This window comes from Opisthocomus hoazin, chromosome 9 (genome assembly GCF_030867145.1).
Source record: "Opisthocomus hoazin isolate bOpiHoa1 chromosome 9, bOpiHoa1.hap1, whole genome shotgun sequence".
Lineage (NCBI taxonomy): Eukaryota > Metazoa > Chordata > Aves > Opisthocomiformes > Opisthocomidae > Opisthocomus > Opisthocomus hoazin.
In genome coordinates, this window is record NC_134422.1 from 43866179 (window position 1) to 43884114 (window position 17936).

Genomic DNA, 17936 nt, shown 5'->3' on the forward strand with positions numbered 1-17936 from the left:
TGGCCCCGCCCCCCGCCGGCCGGGCCTGCCGCGGGGCCGGGGGGAGCCCGCCGCGCCGCGCGCATGCGCCGCCCGCTCCGGCATGAGCCACTCAGGTTCCGGGGCCCGCCGATTCCAGAACCTTCTGGAACGCTCATGCTCGCCGGAGGTCAGAGTTGAACTGACGCCACTTCCGGTCGGGAGGGGGGCCCGACCCCGGTAGGCGGCGGCGGGCACCCCGGCCCTACCGAACCCGCGCGGCGCTGCGCGGCGCCCGCCGCCTCCGGGAGCGGGGCGCGACCGCGGGGACGGAAAAGAACCGGCGGGGCCGGAGCCGAGGCCGGGGCCTGGGAAGGGGGGCCGGGATCCGCCCCGAGGGGGCGGGGCTCCGGACGCGCATGCGCAGGCGCTGACCTTCCCTCACGTGCGCGGGCGGCGGGCCGGTCACTCTGCGGCGGGGAGCGCAGCGGCCGCCATGGTGGGTGCCGGGCGGGCCGGGCCGGGGGGAGGGAGGCGGGGAGGGGGCGCGGGGCACCGCAAGGTCCCGAGGGCCTTGGCGGTGCCCCCAGCTCAGCCGCTCGTCCCCCCGTTAGGCGGGCAAGGCCTTCCGGAAGTTCCTGCCGCTGTTCGACCGCGTCCTGGTGGAGCGGTGCGCGGCCGAGACGGTGACCAAGGGCGGCATCATGATCCCCGAGAAGGCGCAGGGCAAGGTGCTGCAGGCCACCGTGGTGGCGGTCGGCTCGGGAGCCAGGGGAAAGGCAAGTACCGCGGCGGGAGGGCGGGCGCGGCGGGCACCGTACGCGCGGGCCGCGGGCGCGGAGGGGCTTCCCCCGCCGGGTCAGCAGCGGCGGGGCGCGGCCGGTTGGAGTCCAGCGCGGGCGCGCTGACCCGGGCTTCTCCCTCCCCGCGGGGCCCCCCGCTGCTTCCCGGCCTTGTGCAACGGGGCCGATGTGTGCCCAGCGCGCTAATGTTTAATTTGTAGCGCCGGGGAATAATTAACCCTCCCGGGCAGCGCCCGAAGGCCCGACCCGCCCGCGGCGGCGGCGGCAGGCCGGTGGCAGCCACGGGGACGGGGGGATTGCAGGTACGGGCCTGGGAGGAACCGGCCCGGCTGCAGGACGGGGATGCACGCGTTCCCCCATTTCTCGGGTGCTTTCTCTTTAAGTCAAGCCCTGTTCAGTACCCATTTACCATTCAGGCAAAGACCTCGCAGTCGCACTAAAAGCAAATGAATTCCATTCAGAAAATCACTGGAGCTCTACTGCCTAAATATTGCAGGGCCGCGGCGCTTGGAAATGGCCCGGTGTGCTTTCCGTCACAGCGAACCTGTGTGTTCTACAGCCCGCCTAGGGCACGGCGTCACCGTGATCTCCTGGACGTGCTGCACGTGGCCGGGTCGTTGCTGTCTGGAGGCGTCCGGACCGGTACATCTGTCCACGCCGCGGAAAACCGAGGCTCTGTTTTCTCTTTCAGAACGGTGACATCCAGCCAGTGAGTGTGAAAGTCGGCGAGAAGGTGTTGCTGCCGGAATATGGCGGTACCAAGATCGTACTAGAGGATAAGGTAGGCTTCCCCACGCCGCGGGGCCCCGGAACGCCTGCTGTGGGCGCTGCCTGGGGCAAGCGGCGCGCAGCAAACGCAGCGGTCGGTGCTCTGGTGGCAGCGGCTGAATCCAACACGGCGGTAGTTGGGAAGCAGCCAGATACACAACCGCTGCGACCCGTGCTAACGTTTTGTCTCTCTGCAGGACTACTACCTGTTTAGAGACGGCGACATCCTTGGGAAATACGTGGACTGAACTCGTTGCAGCGCCAGTCATCCATTCCACTAAAAGGCTGAAGTTTTTCGTTTGTCATGTAAATAACGTCCTTTATTTTATAACAAGCAGGCATTGAGTCTCTGGGACAACTCGCGATCCCACTGTAGTGATGGAGCACAAATAAAGATGCGTGCAGTGCAAAATCGGTTGCTCTCACGTGAGTTGCATTGAGCAGTGAAATTCGGGCGACCGCCACCAGCCTCAGTTATTCCAAACAGCATCATTTTATATCCGTATCTCTATGGAGATTGTAAAGGTCTTTACAATAAACTTCTGAAACTGTTCTGCTGCTGTCTCGGTTTCTGCCCTTGCTCAGCGACGCTGAGTCTCGACGGCGTAACGAACTGACCTCCGGAACCGCAGTTCCGTCGCGGTGCCCCAGTGTTTTCCCTAAGCTGGTATGACGGGGGGAGAGGAGTTCAGAGCTGTTATCACACCGCCGCGGTGATGCAGGGGGCTTCCAGCTAGCTCCCTTGCACAGGGACCTTTATCTCCAGGTAACAGACGGCTTTTTAACTTTTGTCTCGGCAGGAGCTAGGGGACGGGTACGCTGCCGGGTGGGTGCGCACAACCGGCCTGTCCCGCAGCGGGCCACGGCGCTAGTCCTGCCTGTGCAGGAACAGAGCGGGCCCCTTGGTGGATGAACCAGAACTGGAGTGGTTTTTGTAACACACCTCTCATGGGGCTGTGGCAGTGGAGAACAAGTAACTTCCCTCCAGAGGTCAGTCGGGCAGCGTTGGGGCCAGCCCTGATCTCAAAGCAAATTTGTCTCCCGACTGCTACGTTATCTCCAGCCTCCCCTGGCTCGGTAAAGGGCTCATCTGCCAGATTGCATTTCCTTCAGCCTCAACGCAACGTTCCTTGACAGCACGGCATTCCCTTACCCAGCCCTGAAGCACCAGGTCTGCAGGTTTTAACCCACCGCCCTGTCCTGCCCTGGAAGAGGGTTCAGGGTCATTGGTGCACTGGAACAGTGTGCCCCTGCCGAGCTGGTGCGTGCGTGTGGGCCAGGACCAGCCGCTGCCTCACCGTGCTCCGGTGCCATCGGATGCGCGATGCATCCGCGCTGGCTGTTGTGGCCACGGGAACGCTGATGGCAGTGGTTACACGGTGCTTCTCCCGCTACATTCGAGCTGTTCAAAGCCAGCACACCGCAAGCCTTAGTTCTCCCGGAGGGAATGGGAAAGAACCAGTGAAAAATACTCCTCAGACCACCCATAGCTGCGGTGGGAGACCAGCTCCAACCTCTGAATTGCAGTGTATTTTGTGCCCGGGTCCCTCCTCCCCACAGCTGAAGTCCCATGCGGGGTGACACGGAGCCAGGCTGTTCGCTAGCCACCAGTGCTGTTCGCTAGCCACCAGTTACCACCCAGCCGTCCCCTGGGTGTGACAATCCTGGCTGCGGCGGCCCTTGCTCCCCGGAGCGGGAGGCGTGCTGCTGCTGGCTGCTCACCACCCTCCCACGGCGGAGCTGCAGGCAGGCCAGGCAGCACTGGCACCGTTCCGGGGTTAAACGCCCACTGGACAGAAACAAACAGGGAAGGTGCTGAATAAAAAAAAATATGGCTTAGTGCAAGAGTCCTACTTCCCAACATCTGCCCTCCGGCAGTTCTACTTCAGCAGTTACAGCAGCGTGGGTTACAGCTGAGGCGGAAGGTGACCGCACTACAAGTACCCCAAGACAGCCGGCTGCGCAAGGACCGGCAGGCCGGCCGAGCAGCACGACCTCCCGCTCGGGCAGCCGGCCTCGGCGCTCCCCGGTAAGCGAGGCGTGCCGGCACGGTCAGGTGCCAGGGAGGGGAAGGCATGTCCCAGGCTCGCGAGCCGCTCACCCTGCGGAAACTAGACAAGGAGAAAAAGGTGCAGCTGGAGGCAGCTCCCAGCGGACACATCTTTACGCCTCACATTTCAGCGTCCGTTTCCACAAAGCCCTGCAGGGACACACCTGACAGCGGGTCCCCGGTCGCAGCAAACCACCCCCCAGCCTCTACAGCTCCGGTTGACGAGGAGGGGGTGCGATCTGAGGCCAGGTGACCCCGAGACAGCACGCAGCCCCTTCCCCGGTGCGGTACGCCCCGGCCGAGGCAGCACCAGCGTACGCCCCGTCGGGACCGCAGCGCTGCCGAGCGCACACCACGCCGGCCTCGTCCCACGACCCCCTGCCAGCCCACGCCTTCTGCCCCAGCAGAGCTTCAGCTGCTCGACAGCGTGCTCATTCAATAAAATAGTCAGCACGGCTGTATCTACCAGCGCTTACGTAGCTGATCAAAAACAAAAGTCACATTTTCCTGAAAACTTCCATGGAATATGGATGCAGGAGGGCAAAAAGCAAAGCACCCCTAGGCCTGCTCAAGAGGAGGACGCGCCTGAAGGCCTGCCGGGCCGACAGGCAGGGAACACTGCACGCTCGCCCCAGCAGGCTATCGCTGCAAGCAAGGACGAGGCAGCTCTCGCAGAGCCAAGGCCACCCATCTGCTGCTGCTGTTTGTCAGCCCAAGAGAGCACGCCGAATTCTGTATCCCTCAGGGTCTGCAGAGCAGGACAGAATCAACCACAAACACCCTCCCTTTGCTGTCTCACTTCTGCAGGAATTACAGTTCTTTATTCCACTGCCTTCCAGACTATGCCAAAGTTTCATCTTTGGCAAATATGTTCCACATCGACCCTCCCGCTTTCCTGGGGGACGCAGGCCTTCCCAGCCTCTCCTCAGGCTGGCTGCATCACAAGGGAACAAAATGGACTCCCTCTGCTTTTGCTGCTTGCCTTTCTTAACATTTCCGAACAGCTTCCGCTAGCAGCAGTTTTCAGAACACCCTTCTCGTCCCAGGTATGCTGTCCTGCCGTAGTAAGAAAAGGACGGAGTTTTTACACACTGTTAGAGAAGCAGGGGAGGCCAGCTCCCTAACAGCACAAGAACAATCAGCAAGATTTTGGCCAAATATTCCATTTTTCACTCTTGAAGGTCATGAGGCAATGAGGACCGGGAGAAAATCACAAACTGAAATTACCGTTGATCAGATTTTGTTTAAAAACAACTTGAAATCCAATAAAGTAAAAATAATGAGCAGCTTCCAGGAACACGGGGTTAATTATCCAGGGGGAACACAAGCGAACTTCGGACTTCAACATCTTCATTAAGCAACACTGCAGATTTCTTTCCCTTTTCGGCAAACCCACAACCCAGCTGCAGATGGAACAAACAGATAGAAATTTCTCTCTGAGAGGTATTTCTTCACAGCCAGATTTATTACCATTTTAGAAGCAAGATGTCCATGAAATAAAAGTCAGGGACAAATGGAAACGTCAAACCCCCAACTCTTCTGTGCTTTAGATATCAGTTAAACCTTGAATATGATGATAGAAAAAGAAAAAAAACAAACCCAAACAAAAAGCTGCAAACAAGCTGCTAAATTTTAACTGACCTGAACAGCTAGAACTGCTTTTATTTTGGGACTGGCTAATTACAATACAAAACTCATAAAAAATCAATGTTGGATTACCGCTGACCTAATGAGGTAACAGGACATTTGTACCCTTCATCCCAACGCACCGCTTTCTCCCAGCGTTATTCTTAACCTTCTCATGGTTTCTTACAGCAGGCGCCCAGAAGTGCTGAGTCTCAGCACGTGACTCCAGCACTCACGTCTCCAGGGCAGGAATGCGGACCAGGAGTAAAAGAGTAACTAACGCAAACCCAGCTCGGGTGCCTGAAGTCAGGAATGCCACCGCTGCGCGACAGCGTCAGGCGAAGGGAGTTGCCCTGGCCACCCACACGCACCGTGGCTTGGCTGGCTGCACGCACCCACGCAGGAGAAGGCCCCCGTCCCCTTTTCTCATCACTCACACATCATCCAGCTTCCAGCTCTAACCTGGCCTCTGGACCAAGGCAGGATGCTGGCCATGGCACTCCTCAAGCAGAATAAGCACGCAGAATGCACTTTGCTTTCTGATGGGAAGAGCTAGTTAAACGATCATAGAATCATAGCACGGTTTGGGTTGGAAGGGACCTTAAAGATCATCTGGTTCCAAACCCCCTGCCATGGGCAGGGACCCCTTCCACCAACCCAGGGTGCTCAGAGCTCCATCCAACCCGGCCTTGAACCCTGCCAGGGAGGGGGCAGCCACTGCTTCTCTGGGCAACCTGGGCCAGAGCCTCACCACCCTCACAGGGAAGAATCTTCTCACACTTTCAATCCACAAATGTTTCACATACTCTCTCATCGGGTGGAAGGAAGAGGTTCTAACACAGGGCAGCACATGTTAATTTAGAGTAAATGAACTGAGCGAGGGGGGGAACCACACCTAGCATTCCCCCCCTGCAATGCTGTGGAACTGGGGGCGGCACCCAGTACCAGCCTTCTCCACTTTTGAGGAAACACCACCCACCTGCAGCCATTTATTTAGTGATTGTATGCGGGGAGGCATCTCACCTCTGCCTTGCTGCTCCGCCATTCCTGCTCACAGGCAGAAGCAATTCACCCTTCTTTACCTGTTCTGCTCTCCTCCCTACAAACAGAGCAGCTTCCAAATAACTTTCTTCTCTAACACGAGCCACTCCTGTCTCCCAGTCGCTTGTAAGAGGGACCCGCTCCCCAGCCAGCTGCAGGCTCGCAGGGCCCTTTCTACGTTCCCTCCCCAGACACAGCCAACCCATGCAGCACCCGACTGCACCAGCCCTGGCACCCAAGCCAGATCCTGAAGGCCAAGCGGGGCTCCCTGCGCCCGCCTTGCCCGAAGCACCGTGCCCCAAGTCGCTGTTGCTGGGAGGGGTTTTACCCATTACTCTGAGCATGAACGGCCGTACGCACGTAACACAGGACCCGAAGTCTTTCTACCGGCCCGCGCCCTCACGGTTTGCACCGCACGGAGCCCACGGGCCCGGCTGTGCCGCCCAGCGGGAGCGCCGGCAGCCGGGCGCTGGCCCCGGGGGACAGCCGAGGAGCTCCGTCCCGCCGGGCCTGGCCGCGCAGCCTCGGGCCTACCGCCCCCGCCGCCGCCCCGGGGCCTGAGGGAGCGCGCGCGGGGGCCCCTCACGGGCGCGGGGCTGGGGGAACGCTCCCGGCTGTCCCACTGGCTCCGCACACCCCCGCGGCCAGGGGACGGCTCTTCCGCGCAACCCCGCGGCCGGGGGGAAGGAGCAGCACGTACCGCCGGGGGACCGGGAAGTGACCGTGAACGGGGATGGGCTTCGCCTCACCGCCCCTCACGGCCGCCCCTCGCCATAGGCCCCGCCCCGCGGCTGTTCCCGCTCCCCGCCGCCGGCCCGCGGCTGTTCCGTTCTGCTCCCTCCCCCCCGCCGCTGAGCCCTTTCCTCCCGCCGCTTGGCCCCGCCCCGCGGCTGTTCCCCCTCCCCGCCGCCGGCCCGCGGCTGTTCCGACCTGCTCCCTCCCCCCCCGCCGCCTGGCCCGGCCCCGCCCCGCTCCCCCCGCCGCCGCCGCATCCGGGTCCCGGCGCGGCTGTCACTATGGTCATGGCGGAGGGGACGGCAGTGCTGAGGCGGAACAGGCCGGGCACCAAGGCCCAGGTGAGGCGGCGGGGCCGGCTCGGGCGCGGGGACGGGCGGCGCCGCTGAGGCGCCGGGGCCTGGCGGGGCCTGGCGGGGCCTGGCGCGGCCTAGCAGGCCCGGCAGGCCCGGCGGGAGCTGCGCGGCCTCGGCCCGCGGGCCCTTCCCGGGAGAGCGGGGTCCCCCTTCCCCCCGGTCTTTGTCGTAGCGCAGGGGGCGAAGCCGCGACAGAGCCCCGTAAATGGGCTAGCTCGGGGGTGCCTGGCCGGTGGCGGGCGGCAGACCTGGGCCGTGCTGGGAAGCGGCTGCGCCGAGGCCTGGGCCGGGTCGCGAGTCACGGCACTGTCCAGCCTGCGTGGGCTGTGCCTGTAGCGAGGCGGGCCTGTGGTTCCTTTCCTGGCGGCCGGGCTCGGATCCGGACGGCACCGCGGCACAGCTGTGCAGCGCGCAGCCACCATCGCTCGGCGGTACTCCGGCGCCGGGCGGAGGTGACGCCGATCTCCCCGGAGCGGGGCGCCGAGCCGGGAAGGCGCTCATCGAGGCCCTGCGGCCGCTCGGGCGGCGGCGGGAGCCCGCGTATCTCCGGGTGGTGGGAGGGAGCGGCGCCGAAAAACGCTGAGTAAGGAAACGCGAACTCCTGGCACTGTCGAGATGGCACCGGACCGAGCTGCCGCGGGACGGGGACGCGCGGCCGGGCCCCGCGGTGGAACTGCGGGAGGGTTTTGTCACCGGCGGTCCCGAGCGCGGGGCGTCGGCAGAGCTGATGGCCGCCCGGACGCGCGGCACGCTGACCGCGCCATGGGAGCGTGGTGCCGCGTTGGGCCCGCACCGCCTTCTGCCACCTCAGCGTGGAGAAGGTGCTCTCAGTGGTACCGGGATGTGGGGTTCATAACCATCGCGTAATGCCGCTCCCCACAGACCTCTTCCCTTCCCCGTGGTCTCACGTGTGAAATGGGCGCCGCACGCAAAGGTTTCGTTTAGAAAATACAGGCTGTCCGGGCATTAAGAGCAAGACGTGGCGATGTTTACAGCGTGCCGAGTCACGCAGGGCTCTCATCTTGAGACGTGCTGCTGTGGTGACGGTAGGAGCGCGAGTCCCGCTTCGCTCTGCGCGTGCCACGACGGTGTGCCGCCGCTGCGAGGAGATGCGGCTTCCTGGCGTTGTACAGGCTACCTCTGCGTCTCCTTTCCTGCATGCTCGAGCGCGTGGTAGGCTGTGCGCTCTTCTCGCGGCCCCTCTTTTTTTGTTAAATTGGCTCAAAATTTTTTTTAACAGGATTTCTACAACTGGCCCGATGAATCATTTGAAGAAATGGATAGCACATTAGCTGTTCAGCAGGTATTCCTACTTAAGTGAAATGTTAGTATGTTCAGTTTCCAGAGTTTTGTATTTTGGTAAAATACCCAGGGAACGGAGCATGCCGTTTATCTGCGTAGCGTGTTTCTGCACAGGAGTGAATTTCATAAGCACCCTAGGAGTATTAAAAAAATTGCAGTTATTAATTGTGTATGCGGAAATCACTAGAATTCCCATGTCTGGTGTAAACAAATCAGGTTTAAGAAAATGGTGGGGTTTCCTGCGGGGCTCTTGTTTTCAGAAGGATGTTGTAAAAAAGCTGTAAGATTTACCCATTCTTTTACCTTTTCTAACTGTGGAAAGGCATTCTTCAGACCTAGCACTTTTTTATACCAGTTTTCTTAACCTGCTCATCTGCTCTGTAACTTTTTAGTCTGTCAGTCTTTTCTTAAGAAACGAGAAAAAGTCAGTCAGTCCCTCAAAGATGTCCTAAAATACTTTTACTATAATTACACCAAGATCTAGATTTATTTCCCCCCCCTCCCCTCTCCTAGTATATTCAGCAAAACATAAGGGCAGACTGTTCCAACATCGACAAGATCCTTGAACCTCCTGAAGGCCAAGATGAAGGTGTATGGAAGTACGAACACTTAAGGTAAGAATCCCATCTTCCGTCAACATAGCGTCCCGATTCTAAGTTCTGTTCGTCGATAGCGCTAGTGACTCTCTTTGAATGTGACAGATCAAAAGCGACTTCAGTGCAACTTGGTATTTCTACCGTTAAATGTTTTTATACCTTGGTATTACTTTTTTTCTGAATTCCTTGTTCTTTCTAAAGATTTATGATGCGCTCTGATCTAGCGTTTTTGATGTTTTTTTAGGAAAATGTTGGTACCTCGCTTCAAAAGTTGTACTAGCATGTTTCCAGTATGAAAATATCATCATGAATTTCCACAGCACTATCTCCTAGAATCATCAGTTCTTCATCTCCACTAACTGGGAACATGATTTCCAGACGCTCCCAGTGCTTCTTCTGAACCTTGCAGGAAGACAGGCTTTAGCTAAGAGTACCTATGCCTTACAGTTCATTTTCTAGTTGTAAGGAAACTCAGAGCCTTTTGTCCTTCTCTGTTTTATGCAGTATAATAAATAAGTTCAGCCTAGGTAGTCTGTGCCTGAAAGTATTTTTCGGTTGTAGTGCAGGTTTACACCCTGTTGATACATACGTAGTAATCCTTTCTTCCTGGTGTTGCTTTAGTATCCTCCTGTCCTGATTCCTTTTCTTCTCGTGTCTTCCAGCCTTATCAAATACACTTTTAGGAATAAGAATAGTTCTAAGCTGCTCCTAGATTAATATATCGTGACTTTTTGCCTCCCGTTTTCTGTTTCTTTCCTCTGGTCTGGAATAGTTCCAACAGAGGCAGGGAATCCTCAAAAGAGGAAAAAGTGTATACGTACAACTGCAAAGGACGAATTTTGAGAATTTCCCCTGTCCTTTCACATACACCGAAGATCACTGCAGATTCATAGAAGTGACTTGTCACTCAATACTTGTCACTTTAGGGAAATTTATTTAGGGTTTTCTTGTAGGATGGAGGGGCGAATTCTCTTAAGTTACAAAACGCACTTTCAGGTACATTCTAGTGAAAGCAGTGTTTCTAGAAGTCCCACTCTGTTAATGATCTGTGGTGGGACTCAAGCCACTTAGTGGATCTGGAGGAAGTGTTTCTTAGAAGGATGGAATGATCCAGCTGTACGAATTTAGAACTTACACACTCTTAATAAGTTAATGTTCTTGAAGTGGTTTTTTTTTTTTTTTTTAAATTTGTAGTTGTGAAATAGCAGTTTCTTACATAACCAAGTTGGTATCTTAAACACTTTTGCTAAATTATTTGTTAAGCTCAGCCTCTACTATCAGGTAAGAATTAAAAGATAATTGTTTTGCTGAGTGAAAAAAAATGCTGGTGTGAATTCTTCTTCTCTCAACTTGCAGTTCTTTTGTACTGTGTTATTTCCTAGCCTACTGCCTTTTAGGTGAGACATTAGGCGAAGTTGTTTGGTGGTATTCCTTAAGTATGGGTTTTTTTCATGTTCTGATGTATTTTTTCCACTTTACAAGAATCATTTCCAAAAACATTGAGAGATCTCTGAAGAAGATCAGAACCTGTAACCTTGCTTTGTATTAGATGTTTCCAGTGGGAAAACAAATTATTGATTTTGATGCTGCTGTGTTCAAATTTTTTTAGACAATTCTGCCTTGAGCTCAATGGACTAGCTGTCAAGCTTCAGGTAATTATTTTCTTGGTATTTTTATATTGTATCAGGGAGGAGACTTCTTTGGTATTGCAAGGTGCAGAGTTTGCAGTGCTTTCTTCTAAATTTATACGCATAGACTTATGCGGTGGTTTGAGGAAAGAGGTTTTTAGGGCTTTAAAGACTTCTGGCAAATAGCGCGTTTTGGTGGGGGACAGGGCAAGAAAGTGATTTGAAAAGATCAGCTCATTTTTGCTGTTGCGTGGTTTTCATAACTGAACAATTGTTTAACAGAGTGAATGTCACCCAGACACGTGTACTCAGATGACAGCGACTGAACAATGGATTTTCCTTTGTGCAGCTCATAAAACTCCCAAAGAGGTACGGATGCATGTTGGAAAACTGACCCTGCTGATGTAGGATTTTCTTTCAGATGTAGTATGTTCATGGGCAGACCATTTAGCTGCCGCCTTAGTCAAACTGAGAGCGTACGTGGGTTACTAATATCGCTTGAGGTCTCCTCCTTTCCCGCTCTGCAGTGGTTTACGAAGAAGGGGATGCGGTAGGAAGGAGCTGCTTTTTACCGCAGTATTAGAGACTTTGCTCATTCCCCTCTTTTCTCTCTTAATTTGTGGTGAGACAGCCTGAAACTCAAGGAGAAAGTCTCTGTTTAATTGAAAGAAGAGTGCGTGCTGAGAATGGGCTGTCCTCGTCAAACTCTGGCAGCGATCCGTGGCACCAGGCGTAGACACCTGGCACTCTGGAAGTGATGGCGTGTGCACGTTCTTAGGGCAGTTACTCCTGAAAGGTCCTGGAGTCATAGAAATACTTCATGTGGAGTGGGTTATCACCACGGCAGTAGCTTGTCCACCAGAGTGTCCAGTTACTTTAAACATCGTTCAGCTCTCCCGCTGAACCACTTGCTAGGTCTTTGCCTTCAGAAGGTCTGTCTCTGTTGCTGTTGGTTACGGCGATAGTGCAGCCTGTCCTGTTTATCTTTGTATTTCACCTTCCAGAATGCAGTATTGGTTCTTCTTAACGTTATCCTTTTTGGCCTGTAAGCTTTTGTTTTGTTTTGTATTTCCCGGGATGCCTTGATGTAGCTCTGAAGGCCAGGCTCCTTCCCGCTCCCTCCTTTAACCCTCGTCCCCACTCAGTATATCGGCATGCAGTAAGTCTGTTTACTTGGCTAGACAGGAGAGCTTCAGGCTGCTCTTTATCTCTGATCATGTGGCACTGGTCTGCTGTTTTCCATGTTGGCAACACCTGTGGGCCAGCGGTCAGACAGTGGGGGATGCAACCTTGAGCTGCTGACAAAAACGTGCACCTGAGAAGTCTTTACAGCATAACTGGGGACTGGCAAGCGGGACAGGCGTTCCTGCTCTCAGCCCAACTCAGTTCAGCTTTTCTTCCTTCCCCTCCACACGTGCTTGATTGCAGGGCCACGGCTTGGCTCGTTACATGCTTAGCTACGCTAATGATTTTGCTTTTCTTTGCCAAGGCAAAAAGCATTGATACAGTTACGTGCAGGTTTTGGTCTGGGGTTTTCTGGTGGTTTTTTTCTTGATAAGGTGTTAATTTGGGCTGTAAAAGAAAGTCTGGCAACTTGACTGTGTGGGAAACAAATGAACTGTGAGGTGACAATTGTTTTTCCTTGCAGTGTACTTCAGTATGTATTCTTGTTACACAGCTTTGCTTAAGGAGATGCATAAAATTCGCTACTTATGTGCATAATCAAATTTCCATAGCAACTTTTTTTCTTGAATTAATTCACATGGGTTGGGAAACAGAGAAAAGAAATGGCTCACTTAGGGAGGAAATGCAGCTGGACCTTCAGAGAAGCTACGTGAAACTTCTGGGAATAAAAATGTCCAGTGAAGTTAAAAGCATCAGGAAACAGAATTAAAATGTTTTTCTTTTAACAAGTTGTATGACGATGTCACACATGCACTCATACACGTGCTCGCTCACTGTCTTTGCAGTGTCCTGCTATAGACTACACCAGACACACGCTTGATGGAGCTGCCTGTCTTCTGAATAGCAATAAATACTTCCCCAGCAGGTAAAAATGCTTTCCTGGGGAGGGACAGAGGGAGGGAGTAGGCAGCACCTGAACACTTACAAAGCACGCAGAAGCATGCAACACATTTTTCACGGACTACTACTGAAAACACCAGAAACCTTGCAGCATGTGCCACTTCATGGCAGAGCTATTGTCACTTTTAAGCCAAGGAAGAATTCCTGCCTGTTTAGATAGTTTGCCATTTGCTGGAGCTGATGGCGGCTTTTTAGGTGGGAGCTGTGTCAGTAATAGCTGTTGGTGTTCTGGGGCTCCCGCTGGAGCGGTGCCAACCGAAGTAACAGGAGGGCCGTTAGAGAGATGCAGCGACTCGGAGGGCTGCCACGGCACTGAAAGCCTCCAGAAGCCAACGCCCACCTACCGTGGGACGACCGTGGCCACGGAAGGCAGAGACTGAGTGTGTTCCAGGGGCAGCCAGCATGTTGGGTCACGGAAGCCTAACTGGAGAAGTCAAAACTGCGCTGCTCTAGGAATCTGGTATCGGCAAGGAGGTACAACTGGAAGTCTTCTGCCCTTTGCCCGTCGATGCTAGGAACCAGAACTCCAGCCCTTACCAGAATAACCGATGGTGTTTAACCACAGGCAAAACTGGTTGTGTGGTCAGAGCACAATTTTTAAATGTGGAGTATGCACCGACATTTCTCTTCCTTGCAACAATAAGCAGTTGCAGACACAGATATCTGCAACGCTTTCAAGCCTAAATGTGATATGCAATTATGTAGCATAGTTTAACAATCAGAATTCACGTCAACACGTATCGCGGTAGTTGTTTTCGTAGACCTGTTTCAACCTTTCTCCTCATGCTTACAGGGTTAGCATAAAGGAATCCTCTGTAGCCAAATTAGGATCAGTGTGCCGAAGGATTTACAGAATATTTTCACATGCTTATTTTCATCACCGGCAGATATTTGATGAATATGAAGTAAGTAGTTTCAAATTGTATTTTGAAAGAAGGGCATTTGCTGTACTTACAGCCGTGATGTAATTGTTACACATTTTCTTTTAATCCTGCCAGAAGATCTGCATTCAAGTGAAGTATTGATTACAGTAGATTACAGTGTATAAGAACTGAAATGCTGTGTTACACATGCATAGATACAAATTAAAATTTATTTGTATAATTAGTTTACCAAGTTATGGTTTCCGTCATTTGGGTAAAAGGTCAGAATTTGAGAGTTTTGGTGTACAAACAACTCAAAATTCACCTTGTTTTAAAGATTCCTGAATGTATTGAAGCACTTAGAATACTCAGTACTATACCAACTGTAGTTAGTCCTGCTACGTTTCCTCTTTGTATCTGTTACACACCAGTTAAGGAACTGTAAAACTGCAGAGAGACAGAGTAATGGGTGGCAGCTCGTGCACCTCCAGTAACTTCCAACGTTGGTTTTTTTTGATGGAAAAGTAGAAATTGCTGGATAGAAAGGAGATGAGGGGTGCAGCTGGATGTAAAAGGGAACTTCTGCCAAGTCCCGCGTAAGGCTGCTGGCACCGCTGCGGAATGGCGGGGCCCCGTTCTGCTGGGAACAGCGTACGTAGGAGGAGCCTCCCAGGACCTTCACATTCTCTTCGGAGAGTGGATCGGGACTACATGGGTACCTGAATACATTCTTGGCTGAGTGCTGTTGAATGGAGCTGCGACTGAAGCCTGAGCTGCGGTAGGGTTTTTTTGTTAACTGCAGTAACTATAAGCAAGAAGTAAAGATTTAAAAGAAGTAATACAAATTTACCATTTAAGCATTACGGCTTCATTCTCAGACTTGTAGACCTAATGAGGCAGTTACATAAAAGCAGGGATTTTTTTTTTTTTTTTTTGTTATGTTCTCCCGAATTGTTTAAAATATTCCTTCTCTAAGTATTGTTTTTCCCCCTTTCTTTCATCTCCAGAATGAAACTTTCTTGTGTCACCGGTTCACTAAATTTGTGATGAAGTATAATCTGATGTCCAAGGATAACCTGATCGTACCGATTTTGGAAGAGGAAGTGCAAAACTCGGTGTCCGGGGAGAGCGAGGCGTGATGGGAATGGCAGTACAGAAGCCTGTACTGAACGGAAACAGACCAGTAATTATGTACTGTATATATCATTTTAGACACTTCAATCACGTATCCTCATAGCTTTGTTAGTATACTTTTTGTATGCTGTGTGCATTGCCTTTTCATAGGGGAAATACTTAAGTTATTCATGAGCTGTATATTCATCAATGTGGCACTCATGGTTTTTAAATAAAAGTAGTAGTACCTGTTTATAATGCCTGTTAATAAAAGAATTTACAGTTCTCTAAAACTGCTGCTAAACAATCATTGAATCACAATCCTGAAGATGTGTCTGATCGGGTGGGAAAAAAGTGAGATTAAGGTTGCACAGCAAGCCGTTTTCTTAACACCGTACCTATATTAAGTCTTAGTTCAAAGATTTATCACCTTAAATGTATAATTCTGCAGGAAGCTTCTTGCAATGTAGCTTATTCCTAATTTAGCTTTTATTTTTTTAAGATGGCTTTGAAAATTTACTTCTGGATGTGCATATTCCCATATGTGTATATCCAAATACCAGTAGGAGCTACAGTATTAGTAATACCAAAAGGACAGTTTCACTACGCTATTGAGCATATATATTCTTGATATATAGATCTAACGTACTTTCTGGACTTTTTTTGTTGACAGTGGAGGTTTGTGTGCAGCAGGGCACAGGTCCGGTCCTGTCAAGGCACACTTCTGCTGTTCTCCAGTCCACAACTTCTCTAGAGACTGTGGCAGAGAAGTCAGTGGCTTACACCTGTGCGTATTGATGGCAACTGCTTACAGGTTATACCTCATACACACTCATCTTACACTACATAACACACTAGCACGGTCTTTGCTTGTATTCCTCGTAGAAGCTTTCTCAGTACCTGAAATACTGAACTCGATTCTTTGCAAGAGTTAATCGTGTTTTCAGCATACGTTAATTTAGTTTTCTTCATTGACCTGAACTGCATTCTTTGACAGAAGGTTCAGATTCACTCTTCTGTTCCCTATCAGATGTTTATTTCAATTTGTGTTTGCAGATTTGCAATAACTGACAATTTCCATGAGTGCTGCTTAATTGTGTTATGTTTATAATTATAGAATTAAACATTTTAGAGATGAATATAGCAGATACACTGCTAAGCACACATGAATGCAGGGTCTAAAAGCACTAGCAGTGTTTTTACATTAAGTGAATTCTGCTTAGCTGTTTTAAGTTGTTAGCTGGCTGTTTCTCTCCCAGGTTCCCCAGGGCCCTCTTTTTATTTCTTTAAGCAGGTCAGAACATGCTAACTCAGCTAGTTTCTGTAATCTACACTTCTGTTATCTACGCTGTACTTGCTTGGAAAGAAGGGAGTCTACCTATTTTTCATAATATACTAGACATGCCTTAAATTCTATTTTTCTTTTGTATGAATCAAGCACACCTCAACCAACTGTACCACCTGGACGTAAAGGGAACTTATTAAGTTTAGTCTCCCTGTTTTCTTAAGTACTTCAACAGCTGTGTTCTGCAGCAGCTCTCTGTCTCATACTTATCACCGTATGTAGTTGTCAGCAGGGTAACGGCATGAGATGGTGCCTGAGTGGCAGCAGCTTCAGTTACTGTCTGTACACTTACTGAGCTGTAACTTGCTGTGTAGAGACCAGGTTACTTGACTGTGATGGGTATCTTGAAGTTTGTACCGCAGGCAGGAGGGCTGTATTCTGGAGGGGGGAAAAAAAAGAGTTTTGTGACAGCCTGCTGCTGGGAGCACCCGTGGGTGGTGGTTTTGTACCCTGAACGCCGGCCGTGGTGAGCTAGACAGGCCAAACCATGGAACTGGTGTTGCTAATCACATTTCCTCCACAAAACTGAGGAAAACGAGGGGGTGCTCAGGACTGCACTGAAGTTGTAAACCTCCTCTTCCTCTCACGCTTTAAGAGTTTCACTTCAAAACAAAACTGGGGAAGTTTTAGTCCTGTTTATTCTCGTTCAGATTTGCACTGTAAAGTTGACTTGCTATACTAAGCTAATCTTAGATAAGGTGTAAGTGAAACACTGCTTGTATTTTCCCTTGCTGTTGTTTACATGAGTACTCTGTACACACATGTGCCTGAATGGTACCGTAAAACTTCAGCTAGCCTCAGCAAACCACAGACTTGTCTAATAAATATTAACAGATTTAGTTTAGACTCTACATAATAGGGAAATCAAGACTGTCTTTGAATTATGTTGTAAAAACAAAAAAAAGATAAAATTAAACTGTTTCTTTATCCATACCGCTATATTTTGGTAACTGATTCTCATTTTTCATGGCGTCCAAGAATGCGGGCAACTGAACGCTGCTGAGAGGAAGTTCGGTGCTGTCCCGTCTCTGCTACAAGGCGTGCTGAAGTTGTATTTCTTCTCTCAGAAGTAGAGGAATAGAATACTCATTAGCATCTTGAAGTCACACCTCAAACTGACACATCTCAGACAGGATAACAGTGGTTTTACAACTAAAAAGGAAGGGAGCTCTAGAAGAGGACCCTTCAGATACCAAAGAAAAGCACATTATGACAGCAGGTCACAGATGCAAGGGCGTATTGTAAGCAAAGGATACCTTTCAGATGACTTTGTCCTTAGTCACTGAGGTTGGTCCTGCTGTTTGGCTTCGCGTACCTTGACACAAGCCAGCTACAGTAGTTCTGCTACTTTCCTTTTAAGATTTTAATTCTCTCCCCTGCTGTCAAAGTTCATCTGCTTCAACAGATCAAAACATGTCCCCAGACCAGTTCCTCTAAGCCACTCTGTCTCTCTCAAGTTATGCTTACCTGAAGTCAGGAACACTCGCTTCTCTAATCCATACCAGTTGTCTGAATTCTGACGCAGGAATTTGGGCTTTGAAAAATCTAAATCCTAATGAACACTGTTCTCTAAGTTGAGCCACAGGGCATTGTTGAGACAGCAACCTGCACTTTTTAGCTTCAGAAGATTAATATACTGCGAACAAGGAAAACCTCCTCAGCTTTTA

General features: G+C 51.5%; 2 protein-coding genes and 1 long non-coding RNA gene across 5 annotated transcripts in view; 1 reads left to right on the top strand and 2 right to left on the bottom strand.

The window, feature by feature from the left end:
- Positions 1-310: 310 nt before the first annotated feature.
- Positions 311-17208, top strand: LOC104332376 (MOB-like protein phocein). Of its 3 annotated transcripts, XM_075430559.1 has the most exons (9): positions 311-457; positions 573-737; positions 8578-8640; positions 9153-9253; positions 10845-10887; positions 11146-11232; positions 12834-12913; positions 13742-13853; positions 14819-17208. In XM_075430559.1, the coding sequence occupies exons 1-9, from the start codon at positions 455-457 to the stop codon at positions 14948-14950; spliced, it is 786 nt and encodes a 261-aa protein (XP_075286674.1). In that variant the 5' UTR covers positions 311-454; the 3' UTR covers positions 14951-17208. The 3 variants fall into 3 exon arrangements, with proteins under 3 accessions (XP_075286674.1, XP_075286673.1, XP_075286672.1); XM_075430557.1 differs by lacking the exons at positions 311-457; positions 573-737 and adding an exon at positions 7190-7322; XM_075430558.1 differs by lacking the exons at positions 8578-8640; positions 9153-9253; positions 10845-10887; ... (2 more) ...; positions 13742-13853; positions 14819-17208 and adding exons at positions 1453-1542; positions 1727-2082 and having other exon boundaries at positions 348-457.
- Positions 4377-7010, bottom strand: LOC142362419 (uncharacterized). The gene is made up of 3 exons (XR_012765065.1): positions 6947-7010; positions 4807-4982; positions 4377-4635 (listed from the first exon to the last, which is right to left on the bottom strand). It is a non-coding gene; the product is annotated as an uncharacterized LOC142362419 (long non-coding RNA).
- Positions 17198-17936, bottom strand: part of RFTN2 (raftlin family member 2) — a 35765-nt gene continuing 35026 nt past the window's right edge. Inside the window, exon 10 of the mRNA XM_075430555.1 lies at positions 17198-17326. The gene's annotated coding sequence lies outside the window, so the exon portion shown is untranslated. The remainder of the gene's footprint in view (positions 17327-17936) is intronic.